At 53.5% G+C, this 17,727-nt stretch overlaps 5 protein-coding genes across 5 annotated transcripts; 2 read left to right on the top strand and 3 right to left on the bottom strand.

The window, feature by feature from the left end:
- Nucleotides 1-165: 165 nt before the first annotated feature.
- IAQ61_011119 (uncharacterized protein) lies at nt 166-2,016 on the top strand (the record flags this gene model as incomplete). The annotated part of the gene is made up of 3 exons (XM_003843616.2): nt 166-220; nt 288-650; nt 704-2,016. The coding sequence occupies 3 exons, from the start codon at nt 166-168 to the stop codon at nt 2,014-2,016; spliced, it is 1,731 nt and encodes a 576-aa protein (XP_003843664.2).
- A 561-nt stretch (nt 2,017-2,577) lies between these two features.
- Nucleotides 2,578-5,046, top strand: IAQ61_011118 (uncharacterized protein; the record flags this gene model as incomplete). The annotated part of the gene is made up of 1 exon (XM_003843615.1): nt 2,578-5,046. One exon carries the CDS (start codon nt 2,578-2,580, stop codon nt 5,044-5,046), a length of 2,469 nt encoding a protein of 822 aa, XP_003843663.1.
- A 1,118-nt stretch (nt 5,047-6,164) lies between these two features.
- Nucleotides 6,165-11,804, bottom strand: IAQ61_011117 (uncharacterized protein; the record flags this gene model as incomplete). The annotated part of the gene is made up of 4 exons (XM_003843613.2): nt 6,165-9,765; nt 9,826-9,935; nt 10,016-11,538; nt 11,720-11,804. The coding sequence occupies 4 exons, from the start codon at nt 11,802-11,804 to the stop codon at nt 6,165-6,167; spliced, it is 5,319 nt and encodes a 1,772-aa protein (XP_003843661.2).
- Nucleotides 11,805-14,562: 2,758 nt separating this feature from the next.
- IAQ61_011116 (uncharacterized protein) lies at nt 14,563-15,957 on the bottom strand (the record flags this gene model as incomplete). The annotated part of the gene is made up of 2 exons (XM_003843610.1): nt 14,563-15,794; nt 15,843-15,957. The coding sequence occupies 2 exons, from the start codon at nt 15,955-15,957 to the stop codon at nt 14,563-14,565; spliced, it is 1,347 nt and encodes a 448-aa protein (XP_003843658.1).
- Nucleotides 15,958-16,484: 527 nt separating this feature from the next.
- Nucleotides 16,485-17,280, bottom strand: IAQ61_011115 (uncharacterized protein; the record flags this gene model as incomplete). The annotated part of the gene is made up of 2 exons (XM_003843608.2): nt 16,485-17,155; nt 17,217-17,280. The coding sequence occupies 2 exons, from the start codon at nt 17,278-17,280 to the stop codon at nt 16,485-16,487; spliced, it is 735 nt and encodes a 244-aa protein (XP_003843656.2).
- Between the last annotated feature and the right edge of the window lie 447 nt (nt 17,281-17,727).

Genomic DNA, 17,727 nt, shown 5'->3' with positions numbered 1-17,727 from the left:
GATAAGCGGGCACTTGTTCCTTTCCGACTGTCTATCTACTTACTTGAATACTCACTCACTCACCACCTGGGCAACCCTCAAAGCCTCCTGGGTTGGTGGTCTCTCTTGATACGCACGCATGCAAATCTCCCCAACCTCCTTGTCCTCCCAACACATATCGCTACAATGCCGCCCGACCCAAAGGATGCTCCCTTTCCCACCAAACAGCTCATCATCATTGGTATGCCCGCCCCGAATGGTCTTGCTCTCCTAAAAGGGCTGCTTGCACGGCTGTTGACTTCGGACAGGAATATGCCGATTCTCCGAGCCTCTTGCCTTCAACTCCATTCTCGCCTACTCATGGCTGATGGTCCAGGACTTGGGCATTCCCAAAGACGATGCTTCCTTCTACGCCGGCCTGTTGGTCTCGGCTTATGCCATTGCAGAGGCCATGACGGCTCCAGGGTGGGGTATGATCTCTGATGTCTATGGCCGAAAACCGGTCGCGCTCATTGGTTTGGCTGGCGTCGCCATGTCGAGCATTGTCTTCGGTATGGCGCCCACGTACTGGGTTGCACTGCTTGCCCGCTTTATTGGCGGGGCTCTAAATGGAAATGTGGCTATCATGCAGACCATGGTTGCTGAAATGGTCAAGAACCCAGCACATGAACGTATGTAAATCGCGCACTCCCGCATCTGGCAGCGGAATGCTAAATCAGACTAGCCAAAGCATATGCCACGCAGCCTTTTGTCTGGACGCTGGGAGGCATCATCGGTTCGGCCATGGGCGGCTTCCTGGCCCGTCCAGCAGAGTTCTTCCCCAATACGTTTGCCCAAGATGGCCTCTTTGGACGTTACCCGTATCTTTTGCCCAATCTCGCAGCGGCCATAGGAATCGTCTTAGCCATCATTCAAGGTTGCTTCTTCCTAGAGGAAACCTTGGTACGTGAGGAAAAGGAAGAAAACAGCACCACGGATTATCACGACTACCATGACCACCTCGACACGATCAACGAGTCCAACGAAAGAAGCCGTCTCCTCCCTCCACAGACCCATACTCGGGACCGTGAAGTCCGTGGTTCCATGGCCGGATCGTTACGGCCCAGGGGATCTATTGCGAGCTTTACTCGTGAACGCTTGGCTTCCATCTCTGTTCAAGGCAGCATGCGACAAATCCGTAAGCGCGCGTCGTTCATGGAGGAGGGCATGCCGATGCCTTTTGACCAGCGCTTCGATATCCGCCGCTCCTCGTTCGGTACCATGCATTCGATTCGGATTGCACCACACGATGTATTGCCTATGCGCAGACAGCCCGCCCCCAAGCCCCGCAAAACTTTCAATCAGACTGTGGCCATGGTCATACTTGCCATGTCTATTTTCGCTTTCCATCAAATGGCTTTCGTCTCCATTCTCCCAGTTTACATCCAGGATAAGCCAATCCATACTGGCTTGGACTTTAAGGGTGGCCTCGGGATGGACTTGCCACATGTGGGTACGTTTCTGGCAGTCAATGGCGTCATTACACTGTTCGTCCAAGGCTTTATTTTCCCCATCTTTGTAGAATGGGCTGGTGTCTGGAGGACGTTCATCTGGATGATCATCCTCTACCCGACGACTTACATCATCGTCCCATTCATCACCGCTCTTCCACATGAGTTTTGGTCGCCTGGTGTCTACTTTTCGCTCGTCCTACAGGCATTCTATGGCATCCTCGTGTTCCCATGTGCGTTGATTCTCATGAAGAAGGCCATACCTTCACCACTTGTACTCGGCCGCGTAAATGGCATCGCCATGTCCGCCTGCTGTCTAGCTAGGACGGTTTCCTCCCCGCTTGTCGGACTCTTCTACTCTCTCGGTGGTTCTGGAGTCGCTTTCTTTGGTCTGGGTCTTGTGGCGTTCATTGGTGTCATACAGTTGATCTGGGTTCCCAAGGAGGAGATAGGTGCCGTACAGGTTGACAATGGGCTCAAGAAGGTCCTTCACGACGCGGATGAGGATGCTATTGATGACATCTCAGTGATTGAGTCCGTCCGATAGCAGAACCCCATGGTCGTCCTCTCTTTTTTAGCGATTGGTTTGGCAGGGAATACACCACGGAAACGGCAGTGAAGAGTATGAGGATACGCATCCAACGGCTTGACGCTCAGTTCTCGCATGGTCGTTCGGCGTTTGGGGGATTGGTTCATATTGTCGAGGCCGAATCTCTGTCTTCAGCCTATTTTGCATAGCGATTATCTCAACAAAAAGCTAATACTGTAGACGACATCTCCATCTAGCGGAAGATGTTCTTTTTCATGCGGAGAGAATTCCTTGTTGCGCCTGGTGATTGCAATTGTCACATGTAAAACATCAGAGTCGTGAAAGATGACATGCCACAGCCGTCCATGGATGTCTCGGAGTGCTGCGGCTATTTGAGGCGAACGGGGCGGGTCTACCAGGGTCCGGCTTGGCAGGCACCTCCGCTCTCTCCACGCAACCTGGCTTTCACCATTTGGCGACTGCCTCTATCTGCAATGCTCTCACTACAGCGCTTGCCTCTCCATGAGATGCTTCTCCCGTAGAAGCTCCTCACTATGAATCTGGCACGGACATTGGAACATGGATCACTGGGGCGACCCTTGGAGCGACAATGCCAACGACGCGTCTGCCTCGAAGGCCGAGGTGACATCGCCGCTGCCATCGGCGCACACCTCGGCGCCGGTGCTTCTGAACGGATTTCTGGATGACGCAGGATGGGGGAATGAAGATCACAGCTTCGGCGATTGGGCAATCGCTCCGCAGCCTACGGTACCGACCGCAACGACACCACATGCGCTCACGGGTGATGCAAAAACCCCTGATGGCCATGATCCATTTCAGGTTGGCAGAGAGTGGGATGTGGAGGGACATGGCGAGTCTACACCACCGGTAGACGGTCACGGTTGGCATCAGGAACACCGCACCGGAGCTGGAACAGACAGCGTACCTTCAGAAGCATCCGATTCAACGACCACTGTCCAACAAGGCAGTTCGCCGCATGACACGACAATTGAATCTTTGGGCCAAATACAGCCCGACGATGATTCTTCTGCTCGTCCATCTACGTCGCTCTCTGAGAGAAGTCACAATGAGCCACCAGCAGAATCGCCACGGACATCCATTGAAGAAGATCGTGGAGCAAACAAGTCCTCGGGTCATGGGCTAGATGTCCCCGAGGAATCTGCCGTGGAGTCGCGGCAAGAGGGCAAAGGAAGATCCGAATCCGTCCAAGAAGGTGTGCCCGACGAAGCGGCCAGCTTTTTGACGAAAAATAACACCAAAAGAGTCCCCCAGAAAGACAATGTTCTTGGTTCGAACGTTGGTGACATTGAAGAAGATACATCGCCAGACTCGCAATCATTCCAAAATGAACCTGCGCCTGCCCAACAGATATTCAAAGACAATATCTTCCGAGTTGACACAACACTCTTGGATGAGCTCTTTCGTCCTCTCCAGAAATTAGGCAAACAAGACGAAGAGGCACCAGATGATCCAATCTATTCGACAGCAGCACGAAAAGCTTGGTACAGGCTTACACGCAAACAAACACTCCGAGAGTACAACAACGGCAATGCAGATGACAATTATATCCGAGTTACGTGGGCGAATTCAGAGATTAGAAAAGAAGTGAACAAAGTTGTAGGAAGGTGGGCGCGCGAGGATCGCCTCTCTGGCACTGGCCCTGGCGCAAGAGCGTCTTTCTATTGGGACACGTCTGCACCATTGGAGCCCAAGAGACCGTTGGTTCACTCACGCACGAAGTCTCATGTCCCAACTCCACGCGCCGTCATTCCTGCAAGGCAAAGTCTTCCACCAGTGAACACAAGTGCATCGGCAGCTTTCGATTGGAGCTCTGCTGAGACCGCCGACTATTGGAAGCTTGACAGTCCTGCACCACGCTCTGCATCTTCACCTCTAACAGCAAACCCAGTCCAGGCATGTCAGCTAAATCGAGAGAGTCGGGCTGTTTCGGTGACAACTACATCCCCAGATTTAGGGATGTGCGAAATAGTTTCAATCCAACCTTTTGAAACCATGGGCGCAGCAGATCCAATTGCACCACCTCCTATAACTTCTTCGCTCCCAGCGCTCACAGAACCACTTAACACCTCCGGCAGTATCGATACGAAAATAAAGCAAACTGATGATGATGGTGCTGCTGTTGCTCCAGTAGAGGATGACGATGAATGGGGAGAGATGGTAGGCAGTCCAATCCCAACACAACTTGAAACTTCAAAAACGATTTTGCAAGCTGCACTTGCTAGCGACACCCTTCCCGCACTGCCTGCGACACCACCGTCGAACCGATCATTCTTCGTGCAAAAGCAGCCTGCAGATACCATGCAGACCTCGCACATTACGCGCCTGAAAGGCACCATTTCTCCAACTTCGGCCATCTTTGGACCCAGGTCTTTCGTTTCATTGGGTGTAGAACAGGGTCCTGTTGGTCCAGGAATCTTGAAGCCGGTCAAACGACCTGAAATGGTCATATTCGACCATGATCCGAAGAAGCCATCGTCTGTACTACCTGCCGACTTTGCTGTGTTACACAAGTCAGAGAATGATTGTGCAGACCCAGTTGGTGCACCATGTGACGAGACAATTATCGACATTCCGCACCTTGAGCCAGCATTCGCACCAACGGAAGATGACGGAAGCTCTACCTTTGCTTCTGTCACATCGTCTCCGCCTCCAGCGGGTACAGACACTCTGCAAACGAACACTGCATCACAGCAACCCATAGCTGATGCGTGGGCAAATGTAGACTTCTCCTTCTTCGAGTCCGCTCAGCCCGTACCGGTACCCGCCCAACCAAAGCTGGGTGATTCGGATGCGTTCTCTATATTCGAGACTCCCGCAAGATCAGCACGGTCATCAAGTGGAGCCTCGTCAAAAAGTAATGCTCGCTCTCCGCCACGAGCCTCACCATTGCCGATCCAGTCGTTGACTGGTGCGACGAATGCCGCGCAACGAAGAAAAGACGAGGAAGAACAAACGATTAGAGACATTTTGAGTAGACTACCAAACTTGGCATACATGTTACGATGAGTTGTATTTTTGTTGCTCAGATGGATCCTTGTATGTATTGGCTTGCTTGAGTGCATATAGTATGGCGTTGATGGGTGTTTGTGGGCGATGTTCTTTCTACCCATGTCAAGTTGGGAGGACCTGGCAATAGGAAATTCTGCGTCCGGCGACGCATAGCTAGCAAACATTCTTACAGTTTCCCACAGATATGCTCCATTGCTTGCTACAGGTCTCTTGGAGTGTGCCCCAGTGAATACTGCTCGAATCCGAGGTGCTGTTGGGTCCATAGTTGGCGAGATGGCTGGTAGAAGAAGAAAGTGTGTGCTTTTTCGGTAAGAGCTATGGTTCGAGTCCAAAATGACGTTTAGAGTTGGATTAGAGTAGGTGTGACTTGAAGTGTCAACAAGCCTATTGTTATCAGTCAACATGTAGGTGGCCCACCCTTGGTATAGGTACACAAGCAAACGGTTTCAGCAAGCCTATCATCAAACGGGGACAGTCACATGATTAGGAAACATGGAGAGAGCAAAGCAAAGTTTTCAATCATTCTTCATTTCAACTCACGTGCCAGGGAGGTCTACTGATGTGGCGTGCGAATCCGTGTACAAAAAAAGCAGAGTATACCAACCCAAACCCCATGCACGCCAAAGGAGATTCGTTGCTTACATCTCCCCAATGTACCTATCCTCTTCGTTAATGCATTCGTCGCCCTATAGGATATCTCTAGTACTTCATAAACCAGTGTAACGCCTCGTAAGATCCTCAATCAATTAGTCCTGTACACCACAATGTATGGCCATGGATCCACTGGCACTCATCCATGCAAATCCGGTTTAGGTAGTTCATGAGATGACGAGTAAGAGTAAGTCAGAGTAAGAAGAAAGCCAAGAAACAAGGGGGAATCATGCTAACGGAAAGAATCGATGCCGAAAGTAAAAGTGTGCGAGCAATAGAAACATGGAACACCCTCGCTATGCATGCATATTGGTCCATGTGTGAAAAGTCGCGCAGTGCTCGGATGCGATGGGCTTGAAAAAAAAGTTCAAGAAATAAAAGGGGCAATCATGCATACTGAGGTCGGGGTATCGTTGGAAATATGTCGAGCAAGGAGGAAAGAGATGCAACAAGAGAACGCAATCTCACTGTGCTCTTGGAGGATTTATGTTCTCGAGCTCGCTGCGCTGGCGCAAGTATTTTGCAGCGAGGTGGTCGCCGCCGCGCATAGACTGCTCCATCCAGTGTTGGGCAACACACATGGTCATTGGATCGCTTCGAGTTGGGTCCTGCGACGCTTTCCTCTCACGATTGAGCAACTCTGTCTTGAAGACATCACTTGGCTTGGTCAGGGGCAGCACGGTCCTGTGTACAAGCTCGGGGGAGGTGAGATAGAAAATGGCGAGTTCTCGCTCAGCCACAGCATCTCCTTCCTTGGCCGTGATGAGGAGCATTCGTGCAGCATCTTCCATGGTGTACCTCGACATTGGCTCGTCGATCGACGGAGGCAAGGAAGCTGTGATGCCCCCCGCCTTTTCGGCTGCGCCGCCATTGCTTTGCTTGACTTCGGCGTCACGCTTGGAATTCTGCGTTATGACCTCGTCGACGAGCTCAACCATTATGCGACAGACATCCTGCTTGAGGCCCAGAGCAGCGAGACCAACGTCCCAAAAAGCTTTCCCTCTTGCGGTCTTGTCCAGCATCTGAGCTGGAACGAAGGAAGCAATGTACTGAAGATCTCTAAAGAGCGTCTTTGGACGAATGTTGGCGTCCCGGAACAGACCTTGAATTACGTCAACGATCATGTCAGTGCTCGGCATTCCAACAGGAGAGCGGGCTCCGCTGCGACTGGGCAAGGGTGAGGCATTGCTTGCCCTTTCCACCGTCATGCTGTGTGATCGACGCTCCTCACAGTTGGCAATAGCCTGCTCTAGATTTTGTGCGCGAGAGGTGTGCGTGGCCGGCTCACGGGAGCTAAGCTCGGGCATGGCACCGAGTGTTGGTGATTGAGGGACAGGCGGTAGCGTCTCACGGCGGCTGTTGTACGAACGACCTGAACGGGAGGAAAGCGAGGCGATGATGAGCTGCTCTAGCTCATACAGAGCATGCAGCTTCGCGAAGGGATTGGGGTGCGTCTCGAACCTGTTGAGCAATCGTCGGAAGGCGACGTTGTAGGGAAACTCTAGCAAGCCTGCCTTCTTGGCCGCCGAATGGCCAGACGAGCGCGACGTGGCATCGCTTGAAGTGGAAGAGTGTTCACCAGCCGAGTGGTGCACGTCCGAGGCGGCAGCATTCTGGTACGTCGCAACAGGTGGCGCAGCTAGACCCCGCTCAGGTCGACCAAGCGCCTCCAGGGGGGCAGCATTCCTATGATCGGGAAGATTTTGCTTGCGCATATTCTTCGTGCTCTTCTTCTTGGCCAGTTGCTTCTTGCGCTGGCGCTCCTCCTCCTCTCTGCGTTGTATGCAATCCTCCAGCAAGTCGCCGCCGAACCAAGAGTCCGTCTCACTTCCAGACGCAAACACCATGGTCCCTAAGTCGCTCAGCAACAAGCCTGTGAGCGTCTGCTTCAAGTCGAGCATGAAGCGGCGCTTGTCTTCGTTGACACTGGCGGATTGCTTCAGCATAACTGTGCCTTTGGACGAGGATGCAGTCCGCGGGCGAATACTGGTAGTGTTGGTGGGAGATTGGGCCTGTGTCTGAAAGGGAGACCAGAAGGTGGCTACAGAGTCCATCGAAGGAAGAGATGATGATCCGCTAAAGTAGTCATGAGAGGATTCAACAGGACTTCGGCCGCCCCAGGGGCTCTGGTCAAAGCCATGTTGATTATCATTGCGATTGGCAACCGATCGTAGGCTGCCATGGCTTGGGCGATTGGCAAAGTCGAGGTTGCGCGGGCCCGATTGTCCGTGAGTTTCGTACTCTTCATCGCCTGCAATCGACAGTGTGCCGACACCAGTGAGGAAGAGGTCACCCTTTTGCCGTCCACTTTCCAGGACCTGCTGGTCTCGCTTGTACAAGTCACTAGCCCAGAGTACGGGACCATCCAGCAGACCCTCGCCAATGATTGTGTTGACACACTTGTCGACTTCGAGGCAGAAGCGATGAATACGTTCTTCTCCTTTGCAAAAATTTTCGACGCCATAGTCTGTGAGCCACTTGAGCGTAATTTGTGACTGCTCATCAGATAGCTTGTTGGGCCCCCCAAAGTCTTGGGAAGCTGACATGATGTCAACGAGCTGGGCTTCATTCTTCAGCAAAAAGTTGTTGGCCGACGACTTGGAATAGTTGCGTGATCGGGGACCGGGGGGTTTGCCGTCCAGCGTCTTCGACTGCTGTCCCATAATCTTCAGCGCAATGGCAACATCTCGGGCTTCTGCGTAGGGCTTGGACCCTCGCACGTCAGAAATGTACCACATCTTGTCGCGCATATTTTTGAATGTCTGCATCATTTCCTCAATCATTGCGTCGGAACGCTCCTGCGACTGCTTCAGCCAAACAAACCAGGCCTCGAACTCTTCAATGGCATTGGCAGCCTTGCTAAGCAGATCGCGAGGCCCACGAGAAAAGTAATTGAGAAGTGCAGCATAGCCATTCTTGACCAGGGTAGGCGAGGTGAGCCTTCGCAGACTTTGGAGCGTCTTGAAGTACATGTGTGCATTGACAAAGTCGGAACGTGCTTGGCATTGTTGCATGGCCGTTTCGAGCATGGTGACCAGGACAGAGGCGTTGCTCTGTTTTTCAGTAACCTGTGGGCTGCTGCTGCTGCTACCTCCTCTCGGGTGTTGTGGAGAGCGGCGCGAGGAAACGTTGCGCTGGCTTGCAATCATGTTGCTGAGTTGACTTTGACTTTGTGTCGCATTGTATGGGTTGCGTGAGCCCAGATTCTCACTCACGTGTCGTACTGGTCTGCCTCGCGTACTCTTTCGAGTCGTCATTCGGTTACTGAAGTTCTTGGATTCGCTGTCAGGCGCTAGCTCCTTTGGAATCTCCCACTCCTCCACTAGCTTGGCGATCGCTTCCTTGAGCTGATGGTAGTCGTTTCCAAGATCAAATCTGTCTCCGGCGCCTTCGTCGTCACTACTATCGCTATCAGGTGAGTCGTCATCGTGCTCGTCCTCGTCGTCAAAGTCTTTGCGCATCCGCGGTTTCAACTGTTTGCCATCAGCAGAGACGTAGAGCACAGCCCATCGCTCGGCGCAAGGGTGGCACGACCCAGAAGTAGCTTCGGGGCCTAGGATCCGCGTCATCTCAGCACATGCCATCCTCAAGCGCTTTCCATATTGGTCCGTGGGGGCGATTTTCGCTTCTACTTGGTGCTCAGTTGTTGTCGTCGACGAACTGCTGTCCAACAGAGGCTCGCGAGAAGTCTGGTCGCTCGTCACAGATGAAGCGCTGGCACTCAAAATGGAGCTTGCATCACCCGTCGAGGCCGCGGCATTTCGAAAGGGAATAGAAACACCAGAAAGTGACGAAGCAGAGGATGTGGGGCCCGTCCTCGGTTGACGCTCCTTGTCGAGATGGCTCGACGTTGGCCGTCGCTCGGGAAACAAGGCATTTACCATGGTGATGATATCAGCTGGGGAGAGGACAATAAAAGGTTGCACCTCGACGGTCTCCCTGGGGGAGGTAATGGCCTTTGCAGGAAGCAGAATGGGTTTTGCCGGACTTTTTGTATGCTTGAACCTGGCCAAGATGTTCTCAATATGGACACGTATCTCCGGGAGAACTGGAACTTGCTGCCGCCTACAATCAAGATTAGTTACGCGGTGGTAGGAAGAAGGTGAGCCAAATGGAAAGTCGTACCAATTGTAGGTCATGTCCAGGACCATTTTTTGCGCTCGGATAGCTATCTCCTTGAGGATCCTCTGGCGGGCGAGTTCGCTAATATGATGGCCAATCATGATGCCATGTGTCTGTGACATGTCAGACACAAAAAAAAAAGAAGAGTGTTGTAGGGGGAAGGGGGGAAATATTCAGCTTTAAAAAAACGTACTTCAGGGTGTATGATGGCATTCAACAGGAATGTAGAAAATAGCCAACGAGAGACAAAGAAATTCTGGGTAGCCTTGCGGAGATTCTTTTCTTCTTCCAATTTCCGGAGTATGGCATTTCCGATTTCTAGGATACCCTCGGGGATGCCGCCAGCGCTAGGCTCATCGTCTATGACCTCGAAAAGATGCTTCACGGCCTTGTCAAAAAACTCATCAGCGGCAATGGTGTCCTTGGAGCTTCGTTGTACCGGCTGGGTGCTCGTGCGTGCCGTGGACTCGTCTACCTTTTCCAAAAGGAACTGGCCATCCTGGAGGACGCGCATGAGATAGAGCTCGAGATTGGACTTGCCGGGCCATTCGCGCATGCCAGCATATACATCGAGGACGGTGCGGATGAAATTGGAGGCGGCGTTGCTCTTGAGGTCCTTGATCAGCTTCGCGCAGGTAGTGGCCCATACTTCGGTCCGGCGAAGGTCCTCGGCTGAGTCCGGGCCCGACGAGTTGGCAAAGATGGAGTACATGAGGGCAGCCAGGGGGTCATGACGCTGAAAGGACAGCAAGCGCTCGACTGGATTGGAGCCTTGCTGGTGGGCGGCCTTGTGGGCACCGATATGCTTGCCGCGGGCCTGCATGGCCATGACGGAATCAATGGGATCGAGAGCCTGACGGAAAGAGGTCAAGGAAGCGAGTTCTTGCTGCGAAAGAGTAGAAATACGAGCAGCAAGGAAATCAGGATTGGTACGAATCTCAGAAATAAAGTCCAAGAGATCGTCCAAAATCTTGGACGGTACTTGGTTGAGGAAAGTGGAGGAAGACAGTTTTTCGCCCTGGATGCATTTGGACTTTGCGAATTCCAAGTCGGGTTCGAGCAAAGCATACTGGCGTGTGACGTCGCAGGAATTGCGGACATCGGTGAGGGCATTGTACAACGAGGCAAACCCCTTCTTGTCATCGGACCTGAAATTGTCGACGAGGGTGCGGTAGGCCAGCTCACCGCAATGGACCAGACGGGCAGAGAGGGCACTGGAGACGAGCCATCGGTGCAGACGGACGCGCGAGTAGGCCTTGCGCTGCTCCTGGTAGCCCTGGAGGCGGATCAGGTGGGCGAGTTCTGCGAGGGAAGTGGCCGAGGTGGGTATGGCTCCTGTAGGCAGGTATGGGTCCGAGTAGGAGGAGAGATCAGCCGGGAGCAGGCGCGGCAGGCGGCCAGCAGGCGCAGACATGGAGGCAGACATTTGAGGTCGGTGGGCCGTGGTCGAGGGGCGGTCATGGTGGTGATGAGGAGGAGGATGATTGCTGTCCTGTGTGAAGCCAGATCGACTGCCCATGGTCGAGTTGTTCGAGGACGAGGCGAAGGAGGGAGGATGGGCAGAGGGGGGTTGGTGTGGACCAGGCGAGGAGGACCTGGGCGGCGGGGGCGAAGAGGACCGGGGCGGAGCCTCAGCAGGCGGGTCGTCGACGACAGTTGTACTGTGCGAGGGCGTGTGGCTTCGAGAAGACCGATGGGTGAGGGTGGGCGAGAGGGCTGCAAAGTAGGGTCAGCGTCGGTTCGGCTGCCAGCTCATCGTACAGAGCGCATTGATGCGCGGCCCCATTGTCGATTGGGCCTGGGCACGGCGAAGGAACACGACCCTCCTAGAGGTGTGGGAACCAGAAGCCAAAGAGAAGAGCGAAGAGTGAGAAAGGCGAAAAAAAAGGGCACCTACGGGGCAGCAGCGGCGGTGGAGGAGAGGTAGTATTGGAAGACGACAACGCCGAGGGCGAGGCCGAGAGTTGGGTTCTTCTGATCATGTCGCCATGGAGGAGGCCTTTTGCAGCCCTACGGTACAACGCAACGCTTCTTTTCTTCTCTTTTGATTCTCTCGGTGAAAGGACGAGAGGTGGAGGAGAAGCGTAGTCAGGCAGTCAATAGGCAGGCTAGGAGGGGTGCAATTTGGCAAAGAGAGAGGGAGAGCAGGGCAAGAGGAGGAGGAGAATGAGGAGGAGGAGGGCCCAACGGTCGACTACGGCATGGCCAGATGAGGCAGTCGAGCGAGTTGGGAGACGACAAGGCTGGTTTGGTTTTGGTTTGGGCGCTTTTTCCTTGTCGGCTCCAGGGCGTGGCGTGTGCTGGGGTTGGGGTGAGAGGCGGGGGGAGGGGGGGGGGGGGAGTCGAAGGTGTGCGTTGGCGCGTCTTTGACTTGTTTGGGCAGTATCGTCGCGGTAGGCGAGGCGGTGGGGGTGGGGAGGCGTGATTGGGTCACCTCCTCTCGAGTCGGTCCCTGCAACGGCTGGAACAGCAACAAGAAGAAGAAGAAGAAGAAGAAGAAGAAGAAGAACCACAACAACAACAACAACAACAACAACAAGGACTAGAATAACAAAGTGACAGCAACGAGACGGTGGCCAAGTGGGTGTGTGTATGGGTGGTTGGCTGTGAGCGAGTGGGTGTGAGTGTGTCTGTGTGTGCGGTGCGTGTGTGCATGTGTGGAGGGGTTGGTGGGCAAGCAAAGTCAGCAAGTCACGACGGGGTGCTGCATCTCAACGGGGGTCCGACTGTGGACTGTGGACTGGGCTGCGAACAGGAGCGAGCGGTGATGGGCGAACGGGCCGCGAACAAGGCCAGCCATAGGACCATGGGCAGAGATGCTGCTGTACTGTACTGTATATGTACGTACTTGTGTGCGTATGTACCATGTACCATGTACCATGTACAGCATGTACACGTACCTGTACCTCTACCTACGCGGTACCTACTGCAGGTGTACCTCCTGTACAGTGTGTGTACCTACGAGTGCCACGACCAGAGGTAGCCAGTAAGTAGCTACCATGTCACTTGAGATGACTTGTTCTAGGCCTTCAAGATCATCCTCATCCTCATCGTCGTCGTCGTCGTACATCATCATCATCATCATCATCATACGGCTTGTACCCCAAAAGAGTGCCTACATAGTACCTACAGTCACTATCACCTGGACATGTACACATAGCACCATCGGATTTTGTTGGAGTATGCACAGAGAGGTTCCTAGCACTACCGACTTAGACTCTACCTTCATGTTAGGTACTCTTACTTGCATTCATGTATACATAGCACTGCACTACACTACACTACTACGCTAAGTAAAGACAAGACTGGGGGCCCATACATACTCTAGACGGACGACTGGACAGCGCATCATCCTTCTTGATCGCATCGCATCGCATCGCGTCGCCACCGCCGTTGTTTTTTTGTCGTTGCCACGGTCATGCCTGTCTCTCTCTCTCTCTCATTTTCATTTGTTTCCATCCTCATCCTCATCGTCTCTCTCTCTCTCTCTCTCCCCCTGCTGTTTGAATGTTGTATCACCAAACTCGAACATCAACCACAGCCATACATAGCCGTTGATCTGCACAAATCTCATGCTCGTCGTGTCCCATCATCCGTAGCTACTACCGATACCCGCCCTCGGTAGCCTAGGAGTACACCTACGTGACTCTTGTCCAGTGGTCGACTTGTCTGGGTCGCCTGTCGCCTGCATGCCCCTTCCCTGCACCTGCACCTGCGCTTGATGTGTTGGCAGCCCGCCGCCAAGAAAATGGCCGCCCATCCCATCCCATCCATTCATTCATTCATTCATTCATTCATTCATTCATTCTTTCTTTCATTCATTCACCCATTCATCTCTCAATCCACTCGCAGTGACAGTTACAGTCTACCCTACTTTACTCCTACTCCAGCCAGCCAGCCAGCCCCAATCTTGCTGTCCAACACAAGACGACATGGATAACCCCTCTTCCCTCTCTACTTCCTCCACTCTCTGTCACTCCACCCCTCCCCACCTCTCGCTCGGTGAACCGCTGTTTTCCCACGGCTTTGCCTTGCATCCACTACCTACTTACCCTACCTACTTACTACCTACTCATGTATGTACACAGTACTAGACTGGCTCCCTGCCACCCTCCCATGTATGCCATGTCTGCACCCTCAACCCCTGCACCTCGCACGACCAACTAGACCATGTACAATGCCTACCCACCCTCTCTCCTGCTTGCACACACTCCAGTAACTCCACCCATATTCCTGCACCTCTCCTCGTCCTCTCGACCCATCCCAGTCTGCACACGGTTGGGGAATGCTCATGGCCATAGCCCACGTCTAGCTGTTCTCAAGCTCGACTGCTCGGGTGCTGAGCTCGCTGGGCGGCACCTCCAGAGCTGGGTCGGGTCCAGTGCAAGTGCCCAGGTGATCCATGTGCCGGCCTTGGCACCTTCTCCTGTCTCCCCGCCGTCCTCCATGGTACAGTACGGTGCTTGCTCTGCTCTGCCAGTGCACTACTACAACTCTACCAACCAGTCCTACATACCCAGAGTACATACCATGTCCCATCTACCCATCTAGATTCTACCTAAACCTAGCTGGCACTACATAGTCTACTTGCACCTACCCATCTACGCTCAACCGGGTATCTGTCTATAGACTATCAAATGTACAATCCATCCCAATCATCCCCCATCTACGACTCCACATCGCCCATCTCCTCGACAGGCCCACAGGCTCTTACTCTGCTCTATCCTATCCTACCCTACCCTACTCTACAACTTGCTGCCCATTGCCCATGGCTGCCCGGAGCAAAGGCGCGACACGTTTCCGACTGTGCTGCACCTCTCCTTGCCACCACACCTTTCTCCACTGCTCCTTGCCTAGACTCCCCTCGGCCACGTCGCTGGGTCCATCCCATGTGGACAGCCCCAACTCCTCTTCGGCCTGCCTCGCAAACCCCTTAGCCGCCCTGACACCACTTTCCCCAAACCCCCACACCAGCAGCTCCCTCTGGAACTTGCCCTCGGACGATGTCGACGTCGTCATCACGCTGTACACGTCCAGCCCACGTTCTCTGCAAAACTTCTCCACCCCACCCAGCAACGCCTTCTCCGCCCCAACGCCTCCTCCTCCTCCTTGCCCTTCTTCCTCACCAGCCTTTTGCTGCAGGAATGCAATCGGCTTGACCACCGAGCTCACTCCCAACTTCAACCCCTGCTGATCCCACTGCTTGTAATCCTTCCGAAGTATGTCTTGCAGTGCCATTGCGCCCATGTCCTTCTTTGCAGCGTCGATCTCCTCGTAAAAGCTTCTACGATCATAGGTTGCCGCAAGCTGCGGACAAAGCATCACCTTGGCCTCGAGATACTCGACGGCTGCAACGTCATGTTTCGTCGTCTTGCTCTTGTCCTCAAGCTTGGCCGTGTCAATGAGTATGCTTGCGAGGCCTAGTTTGGCCACATCCGCATCCCACTGCTTCACAGAGGCCGCATCTGCATCACTAGAGCGACTACTCTCTTCTGGACCCGGTTCTGCACCTGAAGACATTGCAGACCCGGAGAGCTGGTCCCATGCAGGCCGACAATAGTTGGCAATCAGACTGGTGCAGCTACCCGATTTCTCAAGGATCCGCGGCTCATCACCGGTATCCCTCGGCACGCTGCCTTCGTCATCATGGTGATCGATGACTCCCGCTACGCGATGTGAATAGATTTTGCCCAGCTGGCCTTGTAATTGGTTGTGATCCACAAGAATCCATTTCGTCTTCTCAGGCCTGAGACGAGATTGCATGTCCTCCGGAGCCGGCAGGTCATCCAGCGTGATGAGCTGCTTAGCTTCCACGTTGGCATGTCTCAACACCGCTAGATACTCGGGTCGCAACTGGACGTCGGACGCGGGAATATTGGTGATCGGTATATAGAGGGGACTAAAGGCATTCTTGGGCGGTGACATGGACCGTAGGTAGGCATAAAGTAGGGAACAGGACATCGAATCAAGGTCTGCCACTTATCAGCCTCGGACGAATCCAGAGTCACCGCTGCCCTCACCGGCCGACTCATTGCCAATGACAAGCGTCACGTTCTGGCTAGAGTCGATAGCACCTCGCAAAGCGGCTCTGGCCTGGGTAAGAAATCCACAGAGGGACTTTCTCGGTCCCGCCATCCTGCTCCGATGTAGCGGTGAGAAACACAATGGTGGAAAGTCGAAGTGGAAGTGGAGTACATAGTATACAGTCACAGTACGTATGCATCAAAACGGAAAACCAAAGGTGGTGACGCAAGGGGGGCGCACAGGCCATGGGCCATGTGGCATGCCTGCCTAACCTACATACAGTATGGTATGCACGTGCACATCCCCTCGGATGCCCCGCCAGCATTTGGGGATGCCCAGCTGTCCATCAAAGGACTCGGGACAAATGAGGGGAGACAAATTCACGCACGGCGACAAGCTTCGTTTCTTTCTTCTCGAATAGACAGTACCCGTAGGCAGTACCTACCGTCAGCTCCAACATGACTGGTGGCCAGTCCTCCCTCTTCTCTGATTGACCCTCCCTCATGTTGTTGTTGTCGTCGTCGTCGTCGATTAGGTATCGAATTAGGGGCCGACTGTCCATGGCTTCGTCGGCCGCAGTCTGACCCCAGTGTGCATCATTGAAATGGTCCTCATTTTCTAGAAAACCCAACGGTTCCTCATGTCAACTCAACACTGCCTGCGGGGACGCCTCGAGTGCTTCGCAACCGGCGGGCGAAGAATTGCATGATTGGCATCATTTCCTCGCGGTTACTCGCCATGCCGTCACCCCTTTTAGCCCATTCCTTGATCTCTACGTATTCGAAGACGCCCTTGATTCTCGACACGGAGCCGTCGGTGACTGCCGAGTTTCTGGATGCCTTGCATACCAGAACCGGAGTCTTGCTCTTCTTTTCCTGTGCTTTCACGGACAAGGACAGTGGCAGAGTGCCTCCTATGCTTATGACCCCGCCCAGCTCTTCGCCATCAAGCTCTGCCGCTGCTTGTAGGCCAACCATGCCGCCTTGCGCAAAGCCAAAGAGGATCATCTCACGCGCTTTGTAGCCACACTTCTTCATCAGCCCCTCGCGAATCACACTGTCCAGGACGAGTCGCATAGACGCCTTGAACCCAGTGTCCATGTCCATTTCACCCGTCTTCTGATCGAATATCATGTCATCACCCCAATGAAAACCGCCGAGATCGAATGGCAGTGGGGCGGGTGCTTGTACAGCGATGCATACTGTCTCTGGCAGATTTAGTTGTTGTCCCAGTCTTGTAAAGGACGCATTCGTGTCGCCAAGGCCGTGCAACAGGATCAAAACGTTGGTGGGCGGTTGTGGAGTGGGCGCTGTTGGTGTTATTTAGCCAGGTTCGTGACGCGAATCCTAAGCAATTTAGACGAGACTCACGTGGCGTGATGGTCAACTTCGCAGAGGATGGGAAATCGGCACTTGAGGGCAGTCGGCCAGGCATGGTTGTGGTTGTAGGGTTTAACGGATTAGATCCTAGGAGTAGGTACTACACATTGGTGATGTGCGATGTCGTGGTGAAACCATGGGGAACAGCATTCCGCCACGCGCGTGATAGCCTAATGATAGTAGGCATGCCAGTCGCTTACGTGTCGCGACTTGTCCCCTTCGATAAACAAGCTCCTTCAAAGATGACAGGTGTTCCTGCTACTAGGATCCAAAGCCTTTTGTTTTGGTTTATTTGGATGTAAATGTTATATAACTGTGGAAGAAGGGGCCGGGTTGATGTTCTTTTAGTTGTAAATACATTACTAAAGATGTCTTCAGGAAGATGATAAAAGGCTGCGGGTAACTAAGCTTTACCAAGCAAAGCTTGTTTAGCTTTGTCATTTGCTCCATCGGATCCCCATCCGGCCCCCCGCGTGACGCAAGCTTCTAAACTGCATCAGAA

Source organism: Plenodomus lingam (genome assembly GCF_022343315.1).
Source record: "Plenodomus lingam strain CAN1 chromosome Unknown scaffold_20, whole genome shotgun sequence".
NCBI classification, from domain to species: Eukaryota; Fungi; Ascomycota; class Dothideomycetes; order Pleosporales; family Leptosphaeriaceae; genus Plenodomus; species Plenodomus lingam.
Note: the sequence above shows the minus strand (reverse complement) of the source record. Positions and strands in the feature narration are given on the sequence as shown.